Here is a 20,311-nt window from a genome sequence, read left to right on the forward strand (position 1 = left end):
CTTGGCTATTTAAAGTAATGCTGCAATGAGCATGTGGGTGTAGAATTCTTTTCAAATTAGTGTTTTCATTCTTTTCTGATAATCAGAAATGGAATTGCTGGACCATTTTAATTTTTAATTTTTTTGAGAAATCTCCATACTGTTTTTCTTGGTGCCTGCACCAGTTTGCATTCCCGCCAACAGTGCATGAGGGTTCCCTTTCTCTACATCTTGGACAACACTTCTCATCTCTTGTCTTCCTGATGGCCATGCTACCAGGTGTGAGGTGACAGCTCACTGTGGTATCGATTTGCATTTCTCTTGTGATTAGTGACGTTTAGCATCTTTTCACGTGCCTGTTGGCCATCTGTATATCTTTTTTGGAAAAAAAAAACTTCAGATCCTTTGCCCCTTTTTAAATCAGATTGGATTTTTTTTCTCATGAATTTTATGAATTATTTTTGTATTTTAGATACCAACTTTTTTTTTGTATATATGATCTGCAAATATTTTCTCCCATTCAGTAGGTTATCTTTTCATTTCATTGATGGTTTCCTTTGCTGTGCAGAAGCTTTTTAGTTTGATGTAGTCCCAGTTGTTTATTTTTGATTTGTTGCCTGTACTCTTGGAGTCAGGTCCAAAAATGTATCGCCAAGACTAAAGTCAATAGCTTATCACCTAAGTTTTCTTCTAGGAGTTTTATGGCTTCAGGTCTTACAGTTTTGAGTTAATTTTTGTTTGTGGTGTAAGATAGTCACCTAGTTGCATTCTTAGACATGTGGCTATCCAGTTTTCTGAGGGAAATTATTTTAAAAGCAAAAATGTTTGGGGAAGTCATTGTGATGGGGATCAAGATGATCTAAGTAGCAGAAATGTTAAAGTCTAAAAGTCTCCAAAGATGAACAGACTGGAAGGATGTGAAAAAGGAGACAGGAAAACATTAAACTTTCAAGCGTGTATAATAAACTCATGTGCAATCAACTTAAATATTTATGAAGACTAGTCTGAATACAAAAATAGAGTATAGACACAAAGTTATACTTCATTTCATGAATGGGTGTAGTACATATTTATTGTAAAGAGAATGGTCTTTACAAGGAAAAGCTTTAGAGGGCATTAGACATGTTGGTGTCAGTGAAGCCTGGGGAAGTATCAAGAAGGTGACTGGAGTCTACGCCGTACCACCCTGAACGCGCCCAATCTCGTCTGATCTTGGAAGCTAAGCAGGGTCGGGCCTGGTCAGTACTTGGATGGAAGAAGGTGATTGCATAGACAGGAAATAAATTGATCACCTCTCCTATGAGTGTTGTGCCATCAAAGAGAGTGCAATTAAAATTAAATTTCAAAGGCAGAAATAGGATGGTCACCTAACGAGAGCCTCTTGCTTAAAAATTTTAATTTACATGGTATATGGCAATGATATTCATCCGGAAAAACAGAAACCCACGTTTTCACTTTCCTTGTCTGTATTAGGGCACCTCACATGCAGGGGGTTGACTTGTCTCCCAGCTCTTCTCTCCTCTCCCTTTCAAAAATTCAGCCACTCTGTGGTTCCAGATGTCTCATTATTCTTTGTCAGTATTGCTCAGGATCTTTTTGTCAGTGTTAAACATTCTCCATGACATTATCAGATGAGTAGAGTTAAAATATTTTACTCTATGTCCAGAGGTCCAAAGTTTTAGCAGTCACAAGACGAGAAAGGTTGACCAAAAGATAAACAATGGGACAATGAGATTATGACAGATCTCTCACACAGTGGACCAAGGGCTAAGATGAGGAAAGAGCCTGGACACACAATGATCACTTAAATAAGCTAGGCAGTGGTTTAGGAACTTTACATACATCATCTCACTCTCTCTTACAGCAGCTCTGTGAGGTAGGGACCATCATTTCCAGTTTACAGATATGAAAACCAAAGACCGCTTTTGTTTGAATCCAAAGTCAGTGTGATCTCCTCCTTGTCAACAATCCTCTAAATGTTAGGAGCACAGTAAGGTTCACATTTAAGTGGGGAGTGACATGCCAGAATATGCAGAGACAAGGAGCAGAGTGGAAATGGTGTGAGGAAGAGATAATTATCGTCACTTGTTTATAACGTTTTCCCCGGGCATGCTGCAAGGGACTCAAACATCTATTCCTTTCAACAACCAGCATTCAATATTTGAAATAACGTGTGACTATTTAATCAATAAATATTCCTCTGCTGTTCCTGATGTGCCTGGTATTATTTTAGGCTCCATGAATATACAGATTAAAAAAAAAAAAAGGGCATGGCCTCAGGTCTCCAGCAGCTCAGTGCCCAGTAAGAAAGACAAACAAATCAGCATTAACAGTTCAGGTTATATACAAGAGAGAGAATCAAATTCACAAAGGACTGGCCGTGAAGAGAATATTTAACCTGGGGTGATCAGGGAAGGCCTCACAGAAACAAAAAGGTGAAGAGAATGAAGACTAGGCATTGCCGTGCATACAAGACACTGAAGGTTATTCCACAACCTGCCATAGTTGGAGTTTGGACTTCATCTGGACGATAACAGGGAATCACTATTTCAGGCAGAATAATATGATCAGACTTTCATTTCAAAAAGGTGATTCTAGGGGGGTTGGTGTAGCATGCAGAGCGGGTTTAAGGAGGGCTATTCCCGAGGCAGGAGGATCTTACAATAAGGAGGTCAGTGTGGTTGAAATGTAAGATAAAGGCCTTAGCTAGGGAAGATAAGGTGGAAATAAAAAAAGAGCGATTTAGGGGGTAAATAAGGCGTAGGGCAACAGGACTACGACGCATTCGGCACTGGGGAGAAGGCAGGAGGACGTGGAGCTGATTCCTAGGCTTGGGCAGTTGTATGGGAAGAGGGTAAATCGACCGGCACAGGGAACGGGCGAGGAGGTGGTTTGGGAGTTGGGAGAACGGTGAGTTTAGTTGGGAACATATCGAATTTGAGCTGTTAGAGGGTAACAGGATAGAGAAGTCCAAAAAGCAACTGGATACGCAAGTCTGGACCCAGGAGAGGGGTGCAGACTGGCACATAAACGTGAGTGGTAGCCAAGACTATGGAGACTAAATAAAGGAGTCGATGAAGAATTCTGGAGAATACCAATATTTAAGATATTTATGGAGGATGAGGAGATAGCTAAAGAACCAGAAAAGACGGAACTTACACACAGAACAAGGCGACTAGGGTCAAATGAGATGAACACGTGAATGCTTCAAAATGTTATGGAAAAATATGAATACTGGATATCACAATTAAAAACCCACAGCTGTTGGAAGACCGCTATTTCAACATTCACAAGTATACCAAATAACTTTCAACCTTGAAGGTTTCTCCTCCAAAAGATTTAGGACCAAGAACCAGAATGACCTGTAAGAAAAATAAAATAATGGGAAAAGAGTTGAGGATGGCAGAACTACCCAAGATGACAGTGATGTGGCATCAGAGACACTGGAGGGAGAGGCGAGCAGACCCTGTGGCTATGGACTTTATTTCCAGCTCCTGTCGACCGCTGGATTCTGGGGATTCCTCTGAACCCCTGCAAGGCTGGAGTGGGTTTGGGCTCCATACAACAGAGCTAACATTTGTTGAGTGTTTACTCTGGGCCAGGCACTGCCCTCGGCCCTTTACATTCATTAAATTATTTCATCTTCTCAACACTTATGAGGAAGGACTACTGTTTTTCCATCTTACCAATAAGCAGACTCAGGCAAAGAGAAGGTAACCTATTTGCCCAAGAGACCTGGTTTGTTAAGTGTGGGCCTTGTTGAAAACAACCTTCTCCTACAAAAGTTTGGATTTCTCTTCTCTTGAATAAACACGAATGCCCTATGTCTGCCAACCAAGCACTATGCTAAACATGAGGGACCAAAAGAGAAGTTCTTCAAGTCAGAATATGTGCTTGTCCTGAAGGCACTTTCAGTCCAGCTGGAGGAGAAGTCCCGAGAGGCCAAGTGAGGAGACAAAGGGAGAAGAGGTGGGGAAGGGAGGGGAGGGGAGGGCAGAAAGGATGAGGACTGGACTGACGGGAGCAGATCAGAAGCAGAGACCAGAAGAGTGGGCAGCAGAGACTGAGGACAGAACATAAACGCAGAAAGAGAAAATACACAGCTCTGAGGTCTGAGGAGGCCGGCAGACACCTCCTTAGGAGACCTTAGGGGACAGTCCCGGTTTAGAAAGTGGATGCTCAATATACATGTGTGGCAACTCGCCTCCAGTACCCCAGTGGTTCTCAAGAGCTTAAGTCAACAATAATTGGAGGATCAGGGCTCGTGGCAGGAGGTCCAAGTGGTTTGTTGAAGAATCCAGGAAAATGATCATAAGAGGAAGAATACGTTTAAAAATGCATCAGCGTGTAGACAGTATGTTTCACATACGCCAGACCTAAAACACACGAAACCACGTTATAACCGTCCCAACCAGGTCAAGAATGTGGTCCTGCTTGCTCCCCTTTCCTCGTCTCATTGCTTCCTGAAGGTCAGAGATCTCGGCGAGCGAGGTAGGGAGGGGACATGGAAGCAAGAGGCAGGGAGGAGGGAGGGGTGATGCTCCAGCCTGCGTAGCTCACTGCCTGCAAAGGCAGCCGCCAGGGGAGGGCAGAGAAGTTCATTTTAAGTTGATTACTACACACGGTTGGGCTTTGAAAAGAATGACTGGAGACTGCTGTTTCTGTTGTCATTTCTGAATTAAAGTGTCTGCAGGAGTTTACGTGATCCAAGTGCCCTGGGTTCTCACCCAGAGGCAGGAGGAGTAATTCCCTCTGGGTAAAGTTTTAAAGAGACAAGAGACAGAAATGAAGTTAATTTTCACCACACTTCCTGGGTCCTGCTTCGTAGCTACATCTGATTACGTAAGCTGAACTTCCTAGTTAAAAGCCACCCCTCCCATTCACCAGCTTTGCGGGGAAAATTAACGCTTGACGGGATTACAGTTAGGAGAAGAAGAAAATAACGCATCTTCTACCTTGATCCTTTCTCTTTAGTGGCGCTTTTGCTAAGAGCAGTATTGCGTCCCGAAGTAGGTTCTGATTTCTCTTCGGTGGGAGATCCAAATCCAGCACTAAAATGGTAACTATGTTCTCTGGTTATTTGAAAAAAAGAAAAAAAAAACCACAACCAATTTCAATCAGATAAAAAATAACAATACACTACATTTGTGAGGCATTTTATAATCTATAAGGCATTTTCACTTCATCATATGCAGAGGAAACCGGGCACCAAGTATATTTCCATCTACAGATAAGGAAACAAAGCCTGTTCACGGACACTCTCAGGGGCTCAAGGTGTCCGTCTAGCTTCACAGCAGCCAGAATGTCAAACCAGGTCTCCGGGCTTTAATCATGAAATTATATGACTAGGAGAAGGAATAAAACTTAAGTTGCCAAAAATCTAAAATCTAAATTTTTGTTCACTCCCAAACTAAGGGAGAGAATTATCTGAGTATAGATAAAACATCATTTCCCTACTTGGTCTTTTCTTTACTTGCTCTTAGTAAAGAAGATGAAGAGGAGATACTTCGTCCATTACCAACGTCTGATGGCTTATCTTCCATAGCTGGAGGTGGAGAACTAAAATTTTACATATTTGAAATTATGTACAAATTAAGATAATGTGTTTGTCAACATTGACTTTCTCCTACAAAATAGATTTTTTTTCCTGAAAAAATCATGTTTGGAGCTGACTTTTAACAGTGATGTTTTATTTTTAAAAGCATAAAGGAGAGGTTAAGATAAGGCAAAATGAATATTATAAAGCTTTTCATGAAGTTAGAACTGGAAATATTTTTATAAACTATGTCACATAGAATGTATTATATAGATATATAGGAATACAAGACTATTTCAAGATCAGTTGAAGCTTTCATTATTAGCACTACTATTTACTTCTTATTTTGAAAAAAAAATTGGGCAGCAGTGGTATTCCTGCATATAGTTTAAGAGATTTCTAAACATAATTCATCTCACTTTGCTCCTATTTATAATTTCTTCAATTACTTCATGTTACCCAGAAGGGTAAGAAGCGCTGATGGCAGAAATACATAAGGAATTGACTGGTAACAAGGCATCAGAGGGAAAACCATGGGGGCCAAGATTCCGTGGTCTTTATTGTGTCAGGCTGTAAGTGTAGGGACCAGCGGCTACTTTCATGGTGGTGTTAGATACAGGGAGGAAAACAACAAAAAAAGATACCATACTGGGAGTCTTGACATAGTTGCATGGTGATGGGCAAACCGAAAAAATTATGTGCCTCCCTGCATCCCTTCTCCCCTGAAAAGACTCACACATCAGAAGATTTGCTGTTAACTAAGAGTACAGTATGTAGATCGCTTGGTTCTTGTAAGCAGAGGTCCTTCAAAGGCAAAAGTTTGGTGCCAATCAGTATCTGTAGATATGAGAATTAAAAAGTAGTATCTGCATGGGTTATATGTTTTCTTAATGAATATTGATAAAATAGGTTCTCTACTGTTTGAGGTGTCTCATATCACACACACACACACACACAGACACACACACCTAGAAATAGGAGCCTGAAGCTTGTGGGCATCTTGCCTTTGGGGAAGATGTAGCCCCCAATTCCCCTGCAGTCTCTGTAGATTTATACTCGGCTGTTTCCCACCATAATGATCAGCTTGGCCCCTGGAAGTATTTGAGTTTGAAAATCCATCTATATACATAAGGGAGGGCTTATTGCCTGTAAGAATAACTAATTACTAAACAGACCACTAAAAATGTTGTGAGGATAACTAAAGACAAGCTGGACAAAGCCTTATACCAACAATTTTATCAGCCTGGTGAAGAAGGGGAGACCCGATCGCCTTCTGAGGTCTTTTTCCAATCAAGAAATAGGGCCCTCTCTTATCCAAGATACTCTTCCTGATCCTTTTAAAGTAAGACAGATCACAGCCATTCTTCTGGTCAGAACGCTGCCGTGTTTCCCTACTTGATTCAGAGTGAAGTCCCAAATCCTTGCAATGGTCTACAAGACTGACATGGTGTGCTGGCTCCTTACCTCTTTGATTTCATCTCTGCTTTTCCATCCCTGGTTCACTCAGCTCTGGCTGCACTGACTTTGCTGTCCCTTAAATGTGCCAACCATGTTGACCCTTTATGGCTTCTGCACTAGCTGCTTCCTCTGCCTCAAAAGCTCCTGTCCCTACTCTCCTCGTGGCTAAGTCCCTCGCCTCCTTCAAATTTTTGCTTTCAGTGAGGCTACCTGGCCATCGTGTCAAATCACGACCATCAACCCCAGTATCCCCAGTACGATGGAGCACCTTTATCCTCCTTTGCTCCACTCCCCACCCAACTGTAGCTCTTCCCATTTTGATCATGTGATATAAGTTATTTGTGAGATTTATTGTCTATCGTCTGTTTCCTCTCACTGGTGCCATGGAGTAGAGATTGCTGTTTCTTTTGTGTACTGACATTTTTTAAGCCTAAAATGTTAGAAACTTAATATTTACTGAATGAATGAACCAGAGAATTCTCCTTCACAAGGAAATTGTCTCCTTAGTTTTACATAATAAAATATATAAATATATTTTGTCACAATTTTATCTGTCCCATGGCAACATTTTTCTGGTAAGGGCTCTTTGGTGGTTTTTCTGCTCTTTTCCTCACTTTTCTTAAAGCAGCTTTGTACTAATGATGCTGGACCAGTTCTCTGTAAATGACTCCTCATTGAACGGGAGCAGTAAATTCTCCGAGCTTGTGTGTGCGTTATAGAGAATACAGTGGTGGCAGTAGTCGGGGGAAGCAGAAGAAAGAGCTAGAGTAAAGTTTTAGGCTGGCTGTTTTGATTATTCAGAATGTCTCTGATTATTTTACCGTGATGCAGTGTTTCCTGCAAACGTGGCTGAGCTGTGATTCTCTTATGGCCCTGTCTCCTCTGCTTCTTTGAACCAAATTGGCCCAAGAGGAATTCTGCTGCCAGCGCTGCTCACCCCAGCCCACTTGCCCCCCGGCAAACTGAACAATCAGTCTGTGCACTTCTGAGTTCTCCATCCACTCAGGAAGAATAGAATTTGAAGGTGCTTTCTGAGATCCGCCACCACTCTTGCCCCTCCCTCTGCTCTTTTTCCCCTTTTCATTCCTCCTCCTATATACTCCTGCCTGATCTCAGGGACTTTTAACTCTTTCATTTAAAATATATATATATATATATATATATATATATATATATATATGTATATATATTTGTTTATTTTTATTGAAGTACAGTCAGTTACAATGTGTCAATTTCTGATGTACAGCACAATGAGGGACTTTTAACTCTTAAATGTTTATGAAGTCTGTGGATCACACCTGTTTCCTCTTTTTGCCTAAAATGGGATTTGTAGGTTTTAAAAAATGTCCCCATTCTCCTTTATTGCTTTCAGTTTCCAGAAGAAGTAGAAAGTGCTGACTGAGACAGTAATGTCCGAAAGTCCTCAAGATTCTAATGCTCGGCTTCCCATTTCTCTCAACAGTAACACTGAATTTCACCATAAATTGTTTTAAATTTTTGAAAATCACAATCATAAATGCAGCTAAGTAAAATAATATTCTCCCATGTTTCATTTTAAAATTCAGCATTACAATTTGGTTAATTTCAACTATAATTAATAAAATGAAAAGCTTATAATTTTATCCTTATCATTAATACTGAGCCCTAAAAGTAATACAAAGGATTACTTTGATATTTTCTCTGAAACTTGAGACTAGCATCAGCAAGCTGATTTAAGTATAAGTAGCCAGATTCTAGTTAAAACTATAACACAAAATCTTATAGCCAGACAAAATTTAAGGATGAAGTTCTGATTCCCAAGTTTCTGTCTATAAAAATATAAATTGTGTTAAGCAGTTATAATTGCAATGTAATGGCACCATGATTAAAGAAGAAATGGTCACACATACTAATATAAAAATTAGGGCTGCCACTTACCCGACCATAGTCATAGAATCCATCACTAATTATGTTACTTGAGGACAAATAGCCAGTCTTGCTGTATTTCAGAGACAGGTGGTGGTTGAGCAATTTGTTGTAAGCTACCTCACTGAATTTATTTTTTCGACTTACTGATAGATCAATTTCTTCAAGGATATCTAAAGCTCTGTCAATAAAAGCCAAAAAACATGATTTGCTTTTCATAAGGACCCATTTACATACCTCACTAAAGTCCTGAATGAGGAATTGAGGAGGAAAGATTAAAACCATCCCACCCTTTTCGATAAACTGATCCTGACAGAATTATGAAGACAAATCAGTCCTTCTTGAGAGCATATATGCCAGGTAGTAACTCATATTCTAACAGTTGAAAAGGATACTTTCAGAAGTTCTTCATGTGAAGCAAAATTAGTATTGGACTCCAGCTCTTTCAGCTAACCAGGCAATATACACTAAGAATAAAAATGGTTAGAAATAGGGTAAACCTGTTTACCTGTTTTAACCCTATTTGCTGATATGCTAAAGGCAGCTCACACATCGGCTGTAAGTAAGGAGAAGCGATTTGGTGAGGTCGGTTAAATGCATAATTCTGGTGGAAAGGTTTGTCGGGGAGAGGAGGAGAGATGCCAGTCCTGGCTTGCCCATTTTATTTTAGCCTTGAAAGCTGAGAGACAAATAAGATTGTGTCTAGCAGAGCAGAGGAAAGTGAAAGAGAAGCATTCATCAAGGTGAAAAAAGTGGAAAAGGAAATGCTGAGGATGCTTTTTATGGCGGTGGTGAGGGAGATCTCTAGGTGGGAGCAACGGGGGAGGGCCCCACTTCTGTAAGTGCCCCCCCCCCACATCGGGACAGGCAGGACTTCTGAACACTCCGGTGCGTGGACTCTGTTTGACCTTCTTGGGCCTGAAGCTTGTGACCGAGCTTCTTCATCTGAACCAGACACCCGATTCTGCCCCACTCACCCGAGCCTGCATAACTCAGTGGCCGTGGGCTCATCACCGGCACAGACCATCACGGCCCAGCTGGCGTGATTTCTGACTTCACTGTTCTTGGAACGCAGGAGCTCAACCAGTGGCTCCAGTCCACCTGAATTTCTCAACTAGAAGGAGGAACCAAAATTATACACATTGAGAGGACAGAACATAAACATTAATGCTTTAAAAAAAATCTGATTATTTGACTGTTGAAAGGTTTTGTCTATGTAAAAACATTTTAAGATATATCCATATTTTAGATTTATTAAATCCAGGGGAAAAGAATCTATTGCAAATAAACCTTACAGATAGCCCAGTTTTCTGTTCAAAGTCAAGAAGAGGCCACAGGAAAGTGACGGAGGTCATTGTGAGTTTACTCGGTGCAGGGACGGGGCAGAGAGCCTGTCCTCTCCCTGCCTGCAGGTGGGCTGCCGTGTGCTCATTCACTCTGCTCCTCAGCACTGCAGGTCCACTTGGCCCTGCAGTGGACAAAGTAATGGACCCCCAGAGATGGCCGTGTTCCTGGGAGGGATTTGGCAGATGTGGTTAAGGATTTGAGGGTGGGGAGATTGTCCTGGATTAGCAGGTGGGCCCCATTTAACTATTAAGTGTCCTTATAAGAGGGAGATGAGGGTGTCAGGAGCATTAATCTGCTTTGAAGGTGAAGGAAGACACGAGAGCCAAGGAATGTAGGTGGATGGTAAAAGCTAGAAAGTGCCGGGAAACAGATTTTTCCCCTCAAGTCTCCAGAAGCATCACAGCTCTGTTGATACCTTGATTTTAACTCATAAGACCCATTGTCAGCCTTCTGAACTCCCAAACTGCAAGGTAACAAATTTGTATTGCTGTAAGCCACTAAGCTGTGGTCGTTTGTTTCAGCAAATGACCGGATACAGTTTCCAAGGCTGGGTGGGAGGAACCAATGCAGGCAAGTGCCACCCATGTGACTGGACGCTGACACCAAGTCAGCAGTGTGGCCAAAAACAATACTGAAACAGTTCCCCAGAAAGAGATCCATTTTGTCATCACTCACTTTTCTTCAAGGAGTAGAAAAAAAAAAAGAAGAACAAGAGGGAAATTGAACACAACTACATCAATTACATTATTAAAAGAAATTACTCATGTATAAAATGCTTCCAATCAGGGGGAAAAAAAAAGATTTGACAGAGCTCTTGTCTCACTGTCTGAAATGTAATGTGGTATTAACTGAGCCTTGAGGACAAAAGAATATTGCACTGGTCTCTCCACGTAGTATCTGAAGACGAGAGACACTGAGGAAAATGATCCGCTTCCAGGCATTTCCTTCTCAAACAAGGGACTCTGACGGGGATTGCATGTTAGCAACTCAACTTGGACAGCTTTGAAAAGTTTACTTGAAGCATCTTATGTTTAGCAAGCCAGATCTCTGAACATCTTTATTTCTGAGTATAATACAAGATAGGAATCTGACTCCATGTGTTCTTTTGGCAAAGATCTAATTCATTTATTAATTTCTCCACTCATTCATTCACTCGCTTATTCACTCACTAGCTGTTTATGAAATGTGGACTGTGGGCCAGGTATGTGTCAATGACAGGGAAATAGGGAAGAAAAACCTCAGTTCCTGTCCCTAAAGCCTCGAGGAGCTTTTAGCCTTTCATACAAAAGCTAAGCAAAGCAGAGGACATGCAGAGGGGGTGGTGGGAGGCATGCAGAGGGGGTGGTGGGAGCACGGAGGAGGATGTTGCAGTCCATGTTTAAGGACTGAAGAAAGGCCTCATGGAAGACAGGATGGCTGAGCTGGGTTTTGAAGGAGAAACAGGCATTTATCAGGTGGACAAAGTGAGACTAGCTTCCCAAACAGAGAAATCAAGGAGGTATAAATAAGAGAACAGAGGATGCTGACAGATTACAAATCCTATGGTATCTCTGGAGTGTACAGTTACACCTGGGAAGAGAGTTCCGGCTTAGGCAGGTAGGGGCGAGCCCTTACGTAGTGCACTAGGCAGCTTAGCTTTTCCCACGGGAAATGATGTGCCACTGGGGACTTGGAATGATGTGATGAGGGTCATATATGTGAGAGATCAGTTCAGAGGCAGTTTGGGGAGGAGGAAATGGCAGGGGTAGGGAGAGCTGTAGAGTCCGCTGCAATATTCCAGGAAGCAGATGGACCACTGTGTAAGCCACACGGAGGTGTGACCGAGAGACACCGGTGTTTCTTACTGTGTTGCCACTGCCTAACGTAGTGCCTGGCACATAGTAGTTGGTAAATAAATACTTGATGGCTGTCTTACTACCTTAATGGAATAATACAAATGAACTGAGTCAGTGGGGACAAAGAAGGAGGATGGAAAAGATAACTAAGAGACAGAAGAGAATAGATTTGTCAGTTGTCTGAGCAGATAGACTCAGAAAGATATGTTCTCACATCCCTGATTCACCCACCGACCAACTCTGTAAATATTCTTTCTTTAAGCCTCATTTTCCTTATCTGTAAAATGGGGATTACAAGTGTACCTATGTCTTTTTTTTTTAATTAGAGTATAATTGGTTTACATATTACATAAATTACATATAGTTCATTTATCATATTAGTTTTAGTTTTAGGATGCAGTGATTCAATATTTTTAGATTATACTCCATTTAATGTTATTACAAAATAATGGCTGTATTTCCCTGTGCTGTGCAATATATCCTGTTGCTTATTTATTTTATACCTAATAGTTTATACCTCTTACTCCCCTTCCCCTACTTTGCCCCTCCCCCTTCCCTCTCCCAATGGGTAACCACTAGTTTGTTCTCTGTATCTGTGAGTCTCTGTTTTGTTATAGTCATTTGTTTTATTTTTTAAATTCCACATGTAAATGATAACAGAGTATTTGTCTCTCTCTGACTTGTTTTACTAAGTGCAATACACTCTAGGTCCAACCACATTGTTGCACATGGCAGGATTTCACTCTTTTTATGGCTGAGTAATATTCTATTATGTATATATACCACATCGTCTTTATCCATTCATCTGTTGATGGGCATTTAGGCAGCTTCCTTTTCTTGGCTATTGTAAATAATGCTTCTGTGAACATTGGGGAGCATGTATCTTTCCAATTAGTGATAAATATACCTATTTCAGGTGAGGCTTAAATGCATGGAAAGTGCTTGGCACAGTGCCTGATGCTTAGTAAGTGCTCAACATTGTTCCTTCTATTGGAGAGAGAGAGGGACAGAGTCCTAGGCTGTTTGAATGAGTGCCATGTGATAAGCAAATGGGAAAAAAGAGAAAAATATACACTTCTAGGTTTATATTGTCTATGAATAGGACCAACACACTTGTAAAAAATGCAATTCCATGTTTTAAATTTTTGAAATGTAAGGAAAAGAGGAGTGTATGTAACCCATACACACACATAATTTCAAGCATCATAGTAAAAGGCACACCTGTTTGTCTACCACTCAGCTGAAGAAATGGCACATTTCAGTGACCTTGAACCCCTACATGCCCTCTGCAATCACATGCACTTTCTTGATCCCTTAAGAGGCAACCACTTCCTTGAATTTAGGGCCAGTCATTCTCTTGCTTTTCTTCATAGTTTTAACTTATATACGTGTGTGCTTAAAAGCACATTGCTTAGCTTTGCATATGTTTGAACGTCAGAGAAATAGAATCACAAGTCTGTCCTCTTCTGAGCTTGACTTTGCTCAGCATTATGCTGGTTGAGTGTCTGCTCTGTTGATTTCTTCTCTGTAGCTGCAGTTCATTGATTTTCACTGATATGAGATTCCATTTTATGCATATACCACAAATGTATGCATCCATTCTCTTAACAACAAGACAACTGGTTTGTTTCCAGCTGTTGGGGTATTATAAGCAATGCTTCCTGGTGCACAGAGGCCAGAGTGTGTCTTAGGTACAGACCTAGGAACAGAATTGCCCAATGATAGGGAAGGCTCACCTTCTTTGCTGGATGGTGCCGATTTGTTTTCCAACACGTTGCACCAAATTTGAGGGATTTAAGTGATGGGTGGGTTCAAACCCTTGAAAATGTTTCAAAAGACCAGAAGGAAGGAGGAATGAACATGAGGGATGAAAAGGCTCACCTCGGTCCGGGCCTTGGCATCACAGGCAATGGCAGCGATGGCGAGAGTGGCTTTGCTCTGCACGACCTTGTCGGCAGAGCGCAGGGGGCTGAGCAGGGCGTGCATGATGTCGTGGGTCTGGATGCTCAGGCGCAGAGGTTCCTGCATGGCCATGTTCATCAGCACCGTGGCTGCATTGGCGACCACCTTGTTCCGCCTGCTGGACAGGGTGTTGATCAATGCTTCGATACCGTCCGCTTTGGCAGCAGCGCTGGGTCAGTGAAGAAGAAAGGAATACCGTTCACTGCAGTTCAAGAAACGATCTCTGGAGCCTTCCACTAAGCTTATGAAACAAACAACTGCATAAATGCAATTTTAGACGTAAATGAATTTACCTGGGCAATGAACCTGGAACTCAGGCCCTAGGGATTTAAATGGAGTCTGGGGTAAAATGTCAGGTATGAAGGAATTTAAATAATCCTTTCCCTATCGTCTACAGCTTTTGGTTTTAGAAAAATGCACGACTGCTTCTTAGAAACCCTGCCACACCTGTTCATTTTTAAACTCAGTGATACTTATGAGACCAGGAAATTCTATTCCAAGAAAGCCTATTAAAATATTCCTAACCAGTAGGAAAACAAAGCTTTAAATAGGAGGCATGAATGAGCATGGGAATTTAAGTTAAAATTCTTCAAGTCATCTTCCTCCTTTTTAAATGAGGTTGTTAATGGTGGGCAGATGTTAACACGTTTGAAGACAGCACATCATTTTTGGAGGTGAATGTTGCTTTTACAAATTAAACATCAGGGATCAAAGTCATGACATTGAAAAATAACTTTAGTAATGTAGGTATGTTCAGTTGTTAAGTTTCCTATTTTTAGTACAAAAAGACTACAGTCATCAATATATTAACATTTTCTCACAATTAGAAAGTCTACTCCTCCTTTTAAAACTGGCATAGTTTTTATAGTCCTTGCTTTATAATTGCTCAAAAAGCTCATAAAATAGTAAAAATAAAAAAGAGATCATTTTAACAAGTGGAAGATGATTTAATTATGTTCTTTAATATTTGGAATTGCTTCAAATAAGAGATGTTCCAAGCAATAAGATATATATCAGAGCATCCTGGTTTTAAAGGAAGGCCCCAAGTTAGGTTAAAAATCCATTTAAATCATCATGGGAATGGAGGTAATCAAGACAATAAAAATGCACTTGAGACTCCAACAATACAAACATCTCTTTTCAGTTTCTGTTTGACATATTTTTTTTTCATTTAGGATCATATTAATAACCAAAATTGAAAAAAAAAAGTTAGGCTATGTGGTTTAGCCCATGGCCCTGTGTATTCTGACAAGTTCAATGTAACTTGGTTTTGTCACCTAAATTTGCTGGTTGTGAAGGGGAACTGACAATGTCAAGAACAGAATTTGTTGTAGTTGTTCATCAGAAAGCACAATGGAAGGACAACTTCGACAAGGAGACTGGTAGCTCGAGGTGAGAGGAAGCTGTGATAAGGCACAAGCCAGCTCTGAAGGAGACTGAACAGCAGAGAGCAATTGGGCAGGAACGGAATGACAAGAGGCCACAGCCCTGGATAATGAAGGGATCCTTGGTGTTGACCTTGGAGGTACCTCCTACTCCTGGTTTATATGAACCCAGCCGGAAAACACACCATACTGATTGATACCAAGGCAAAGTCAGCACTCAGTTTCCTGTTTCCCTTCCTCTAGTTCTTGGTGTCTATTTAACCCTCTGTAGCATCTCCCAGTCTTTTTCCGGGAAGGCATCCCTTAACTAAAATTTGGTGAGATGACACGTGATCAAAATCTGGTAGGAAGCCAAAGAAAAATATTGACAGGAAGGCTGTGCGTCTCCCTATGACAGCCTGAAGGATGGCATTTAATTTCCTTTCTTAGAGGATAAAAATAGACCCTCAAGGTAATTTCATATTTACATCTCCCTCCTAATATTAACTGACATGGCAATCATTTGATTTGACAAATAAGGGAAACTTTGGAAGCTCTAATATATTTATTAGCCTAACAGAAACTTCTCATATTCAACTTACATTTGAAATGTTGACTTAAACAAAAACACTGCCAGCAAGATTTTGAAATTATGCATATATTCTAATTAATTAATTAATTTATGTGTGCTTAAACCTTCTCAAAACTTTTTCCTTTGACTCATTTTTCATGTACTTAATACAGTCAGTTCCTTAAACCAAATACTCTGTGAATTTTTTTAATAGTCTGTGATTTTTAATCATTATACATACACCTTGGCTAAAATGCATGATGCCTTTGTCACTTAGTGGTTTTTCCTTTGACGATGCTCACTTTTAAAAACATATCGGAGAGTAAGGAAACCACATAATGGAGGTGTTTCAACGGCATTCATGATAGAAGCCAGCAGTGTTTTAGGTAATTACGTAACAGTAAATTCTCAAAGGCTTTGTCTTTTGTGTGTATCAGGGAGTTTAGGGAAAATTTAAGCAAATACATAGGATCGTACGCCATCGTTTTAGTTTATATATATAGAACTGGGTCATGGAAACAGGAATTGTCATCAGGTGTGCCTCTGCCCACAGCCTTTCTGCTTGGCTTTTGCTGTGTCTTCCTTTCTCCTGTATGAAGGCATGTCTGGCCCTGTTTCATTTATACTCTACCTTCTCCTTTTTCTTTGCTCTTTATAGAGGCAGTAAAGGGAAGTACATAAAAACCTAGCTGTTTAAAAAAAAAAAAAGAGGTTCTAGTACACAGTGGAATATAGCTTTTACTAAATGGAACATAACTGCCAGCACCAAAAGACAAATTGTACATGCACAGCTGGGAAAGCAATGTGTATTGTATGCATGTAGCTGCCCATAATTTGCTATGTGCAGCTCTAGGGGTAAAAAGCTAACAGATTAAATTATGATGTGAAAAATCAAGCTATTAGTCTTAAAAAAAAAACCTAATTTCAGTTATAGAAATAGAGTGCAGAGTTCGTACTTAAACAATAAAAAAGAAATACATTAATTTTGTGTCTTTCAAATCCAAGGCATTGTGTCTTATTTTGTCCTGTGTCTAACATATACACAAGCGGAAGACCTGTCAGATTTTAAAGACACATTTTAGTCTCCTAGATGGTACAGCATTATCCAAATAGGACAGAAGTCAAACTGTCTTCGTTACAAAATCCAGAATTACAGGGCCACGTGTCATCACAAAGGTATGAAAATATTTTCTGATATTTACTATCATTTGTCTCCATCTGGTTGGAGTTTAATCAGATAAGAGTTTCAAATCTAAACTGAAAAGAAAATTAACCAGACTGAAAACCAGATATGGGAATGTATAAAAACATCTGTCTATGTAAGTTGATATATGTAAACAGAAGTGAAGTTTGACATGTCACGTGACCGAGTCTTCAGTATTTCCCTCCTGCCTATTTCTCAGATCTCTTCCTTTTTCCCATCTTCATCTCTCCCACTGAGTACAATCCAACATCCTAGTTTGTGGACTGACCTCAGTACTCCCCTAACAGGTCTCCCCTCTAATCCTTTCTCCATCTTACAGCTAAAGTGATTTTTTAAAATAATAAATACAATCATATTTCTCTCCTACTTAAAATTTCCATGGTTTCCCATTGCTTGGGATAAAGCCTCAAGTTTCTCACATGATCTCAGAGGCTGAGCAGGAGCTGACCACACCTCCCTCACCAGCCCATGTGCCCTTCGGCCTCTTCCTGTTGCTGTGTTCCGGGCCTGCCTGGCCACCTGCCATATGCCAGGCTCCGTCTCACCTCAGGGTGTTCCCACATGCCAGTCCCACTCCCTGAGGTCTCTTCCCCCTGGTAATTCATCTTGCAAGGTTTGGCCCAGATGTCTCTTCCTCAAGGGAGCATTTCTTGACCCGCAAACTAGTTTAGCTCTCTTTTTTCACATGAACTCAGAGCATGCATTTGCTAAACATATACATTTCTGTTTAAAAAAGTGAGATTTTTGGCACAAAGTTCACACTTGGAGAATAATAACAATCCTGAAATATTATTTTACAGCACCTAGTTATGGAAAGGAATTTGGCACAAAGTTTTTTGTATTAAGTCCCCAAAGCCCCACAGTGAAAACGCACTTATAGCTCGGGCACTAAGAACCTTGTTAGGGAAAAATTCAGTTGCACAAATGATGTCTACTTATGCCTCCCTGAAAATACTATGCTGTTTCACGTCTGTGTGCCTTGGTACTTGTGTTCCCTTTGCCCAAAATACCCTTCCCTGTCCCTCTGCATCTCCACTGGGGAACACTAGCTCACCTGCAAAACCTGCCCACCCATCTCTTCCTCGGTGAAGCCATCCACATCCCTCACTGCCCCTCCTTGTCAATCACTCCCTCCCCTCTGCTAGGTCTATGGCTGGTACCTACTTCTCCCAGGCAGTGTGTGAGCCTTATTTATATCCCCAGTGCTGAGATCATCAACAGATTTTAACTGACGTGAATCAACTCACAGGGAGTGATGGAAACCTCTTCCAGCGTTGAGAAGGGGAGAGGGAAAAGTACTCAGCTCAGTTTTAAGGGTGCACAAAGGGACAGGGCCCCCCAAAATTGGGATGTTCCCTTGCTTTTGAAATCAGTTTATTTCCTCCTCATCCCCATGCTTCTCTAATTATATAGTGAAACAAATTTTACATGAAGTTAAATAAATGGAACCTTGCACTTTAGACAATGTCTTGGGGACATCACTTTCTTACTTCGAGGGACATCTCCATTCTGTCTTTGGAAACATCGTTGACTGTCTATTTAGGCTGTGTTATCAGGGGACACGATTTGGTACCTCTCAGATTTTGATCCTTGCCACTGTTTGGAGGCTCACATTTAACCCATCTGCAAAGGCTGGTAACGTGAATCAAGGGTGACCTTGGTCCGTACGGGAAATCTGTTTAACAGAGCCCACATACAGGGTAATATGTGGAACCCGATGGAACAGATGGTAATATTGGCAATCAGAACCTTGTTTGTTAACAGTGATTACAACCATTCCCACCAGCATGACTTTTCATATGTCTCCGTGAGGTTTGTCACACCAAGGAAGACATATCAGCGGCAGACACGCTGGGAGTGGTGGGGAGAGATGCCTTTGCTGCAGTGACTCAGGGTTGGTGAGTTGAAAGCTTGTGGGCTCCCAGCGAGTCTGTACAGGTGCAAGGCGGGTGGGATGCTGGCCATTAGTTTAAACAGGTCTCCTGGTTATCACAGCCAGATCTGGAATGCTGTGAATGGGATTCCTGACTCTCATCCCAGCCAGCTTTTCAACAAAGGTAATGATCCAAGAAGTTGAGGGTGTTTGTTAAATTGATCAATTTCTGAGTCCTGAACAACTTTCGCCCCACTGCAGCCCCACAGCTGCAGAAGACTAATATATGTGCCCCCCATTTCTGGCTGAACCCCAGGATTGACAAAAGTAGTCAAAAGAATTATCTCCTTCAAAAGAAACATTATTTAAAGATGCTTATCCATAGTAAGGGAGAGAATCACCATTAACTGCAGGCAAAAAGCTTAAAATGAAGTGAAACCCAGACACAGAAACAAATGCAGGAAGTTTTGTGTCCTATAAAAAAATTAAGAAAAAATGCAAAAAAAAAAATTTTAAAGTGCGTGACACCAAACTGTTTCCATCATACTGATGTGCCTTAGCAGGTATGATCTGGGGACTTACAGAATGTACTTTTATGCTACAGTTGCTGTGACAACATGACTTCTCAAGAGAAAACTGCTAGTTAAAGAGAGACAGGTACACACCCATCTGGTACCTCCACAGATAACGCACGCGGGTGTTTGTTACCAATTACAAGGCAGTCAGTCAAAGTGCAGGGAGATCAAATGTAATTTTCTTACGAGTGACATGGAATCCTTATTGACCTATCTGTTCACGATACTTCACTTCCATACATGCCACCTTCTGTTTCAAAAGCAGGAATGCCTGCCAACAGTTAACTAGCTGCCATCAGGAAAGAACAACTGTCTTCGTTTTACATGGCTGAGCTGTTCCCCGATAAAGTAGGAATAATGGTCAAGGTGTTAGCACACTCACAATCAGTGCCTTTCTGCAGTTACCAAATGCTTCTGTTTAGCCTGCAAATCAGTCTATTTACATACCTGGAATAATGACAATCCCAAAGGAATTAGAGACACCACGTCGTCGATTTCCTTAACCAAATAATAAGGATGCTGAGATCTCTAGTGTGACAGCACTTAGAACACCACTGGCCCTTGACAGGACTACCCCCATCTCATCACCTCCAGTGTCACTTCTTGAGAGAGACCTTCTCTGACAAGCTGTGTCATCCCTGTGGCCCCTTCCCCAGCCCTGGTGCCATGCATGCCCCTCTCTGTGACACTGTGCGGTTTTAT

General features: G+C 41.1%; 1 protein-coding gene across 5 annotated transcripts in view; it reads right to left on the reverse strand.

Annotated features, from left to right (window-relative positions):
- ARMC3 (armadillo repeat containing 3) overlaps positions 1 to 20,311 on the reverse strand; it is a 75,586-nt gene that overhangs the window by 9,244 nt on the left and 46,031 nt on the right. For all 5 annotated transcript variants that reach the window (XM_072954950.1, XM_072954953.1, XM_072954951.1 and 2 more), the window contains exons 11-15: positions 13,942 to 14,191; positions 9,856 to 9,992; positions 8,891 to 9,059; positions 6,252 to 6,352; positions 4,935 to 5,051 (exon numbers count right to left, since the gene is read on the reverse strand). In XM_072954950.1, the coding sequence (XP_072811051.1) occupies positions 4,935 to 5,051; positions 6,252 to 6,352; positions 8,891 to 9,059; positions 9,856 to 9,992; positions 13,942 to 14,191 (774 nt within the window). The remainder of the gene's footprint in view (positions 1 to 4,934; positions 5,052 to 6,251; positions 6,353 to 8,890; positions 9,060 to 9,855; positions 9,993 to 13,941; positions 14,192 to 20,311) is intronic.

This window comes from Vicugna pacos, chromosome 35, assembly GCF_048564905.1.
Source record: "Vicugna pacos chromosome 35, VicPac4, whole genome shotgun sequence".
Taxonomy (NCBI): Eukaryota; Metazoa; Chordata; class Mammalia; order Artiodactyla; family Camelidae; genus Vicugna; species Vicugna pacos.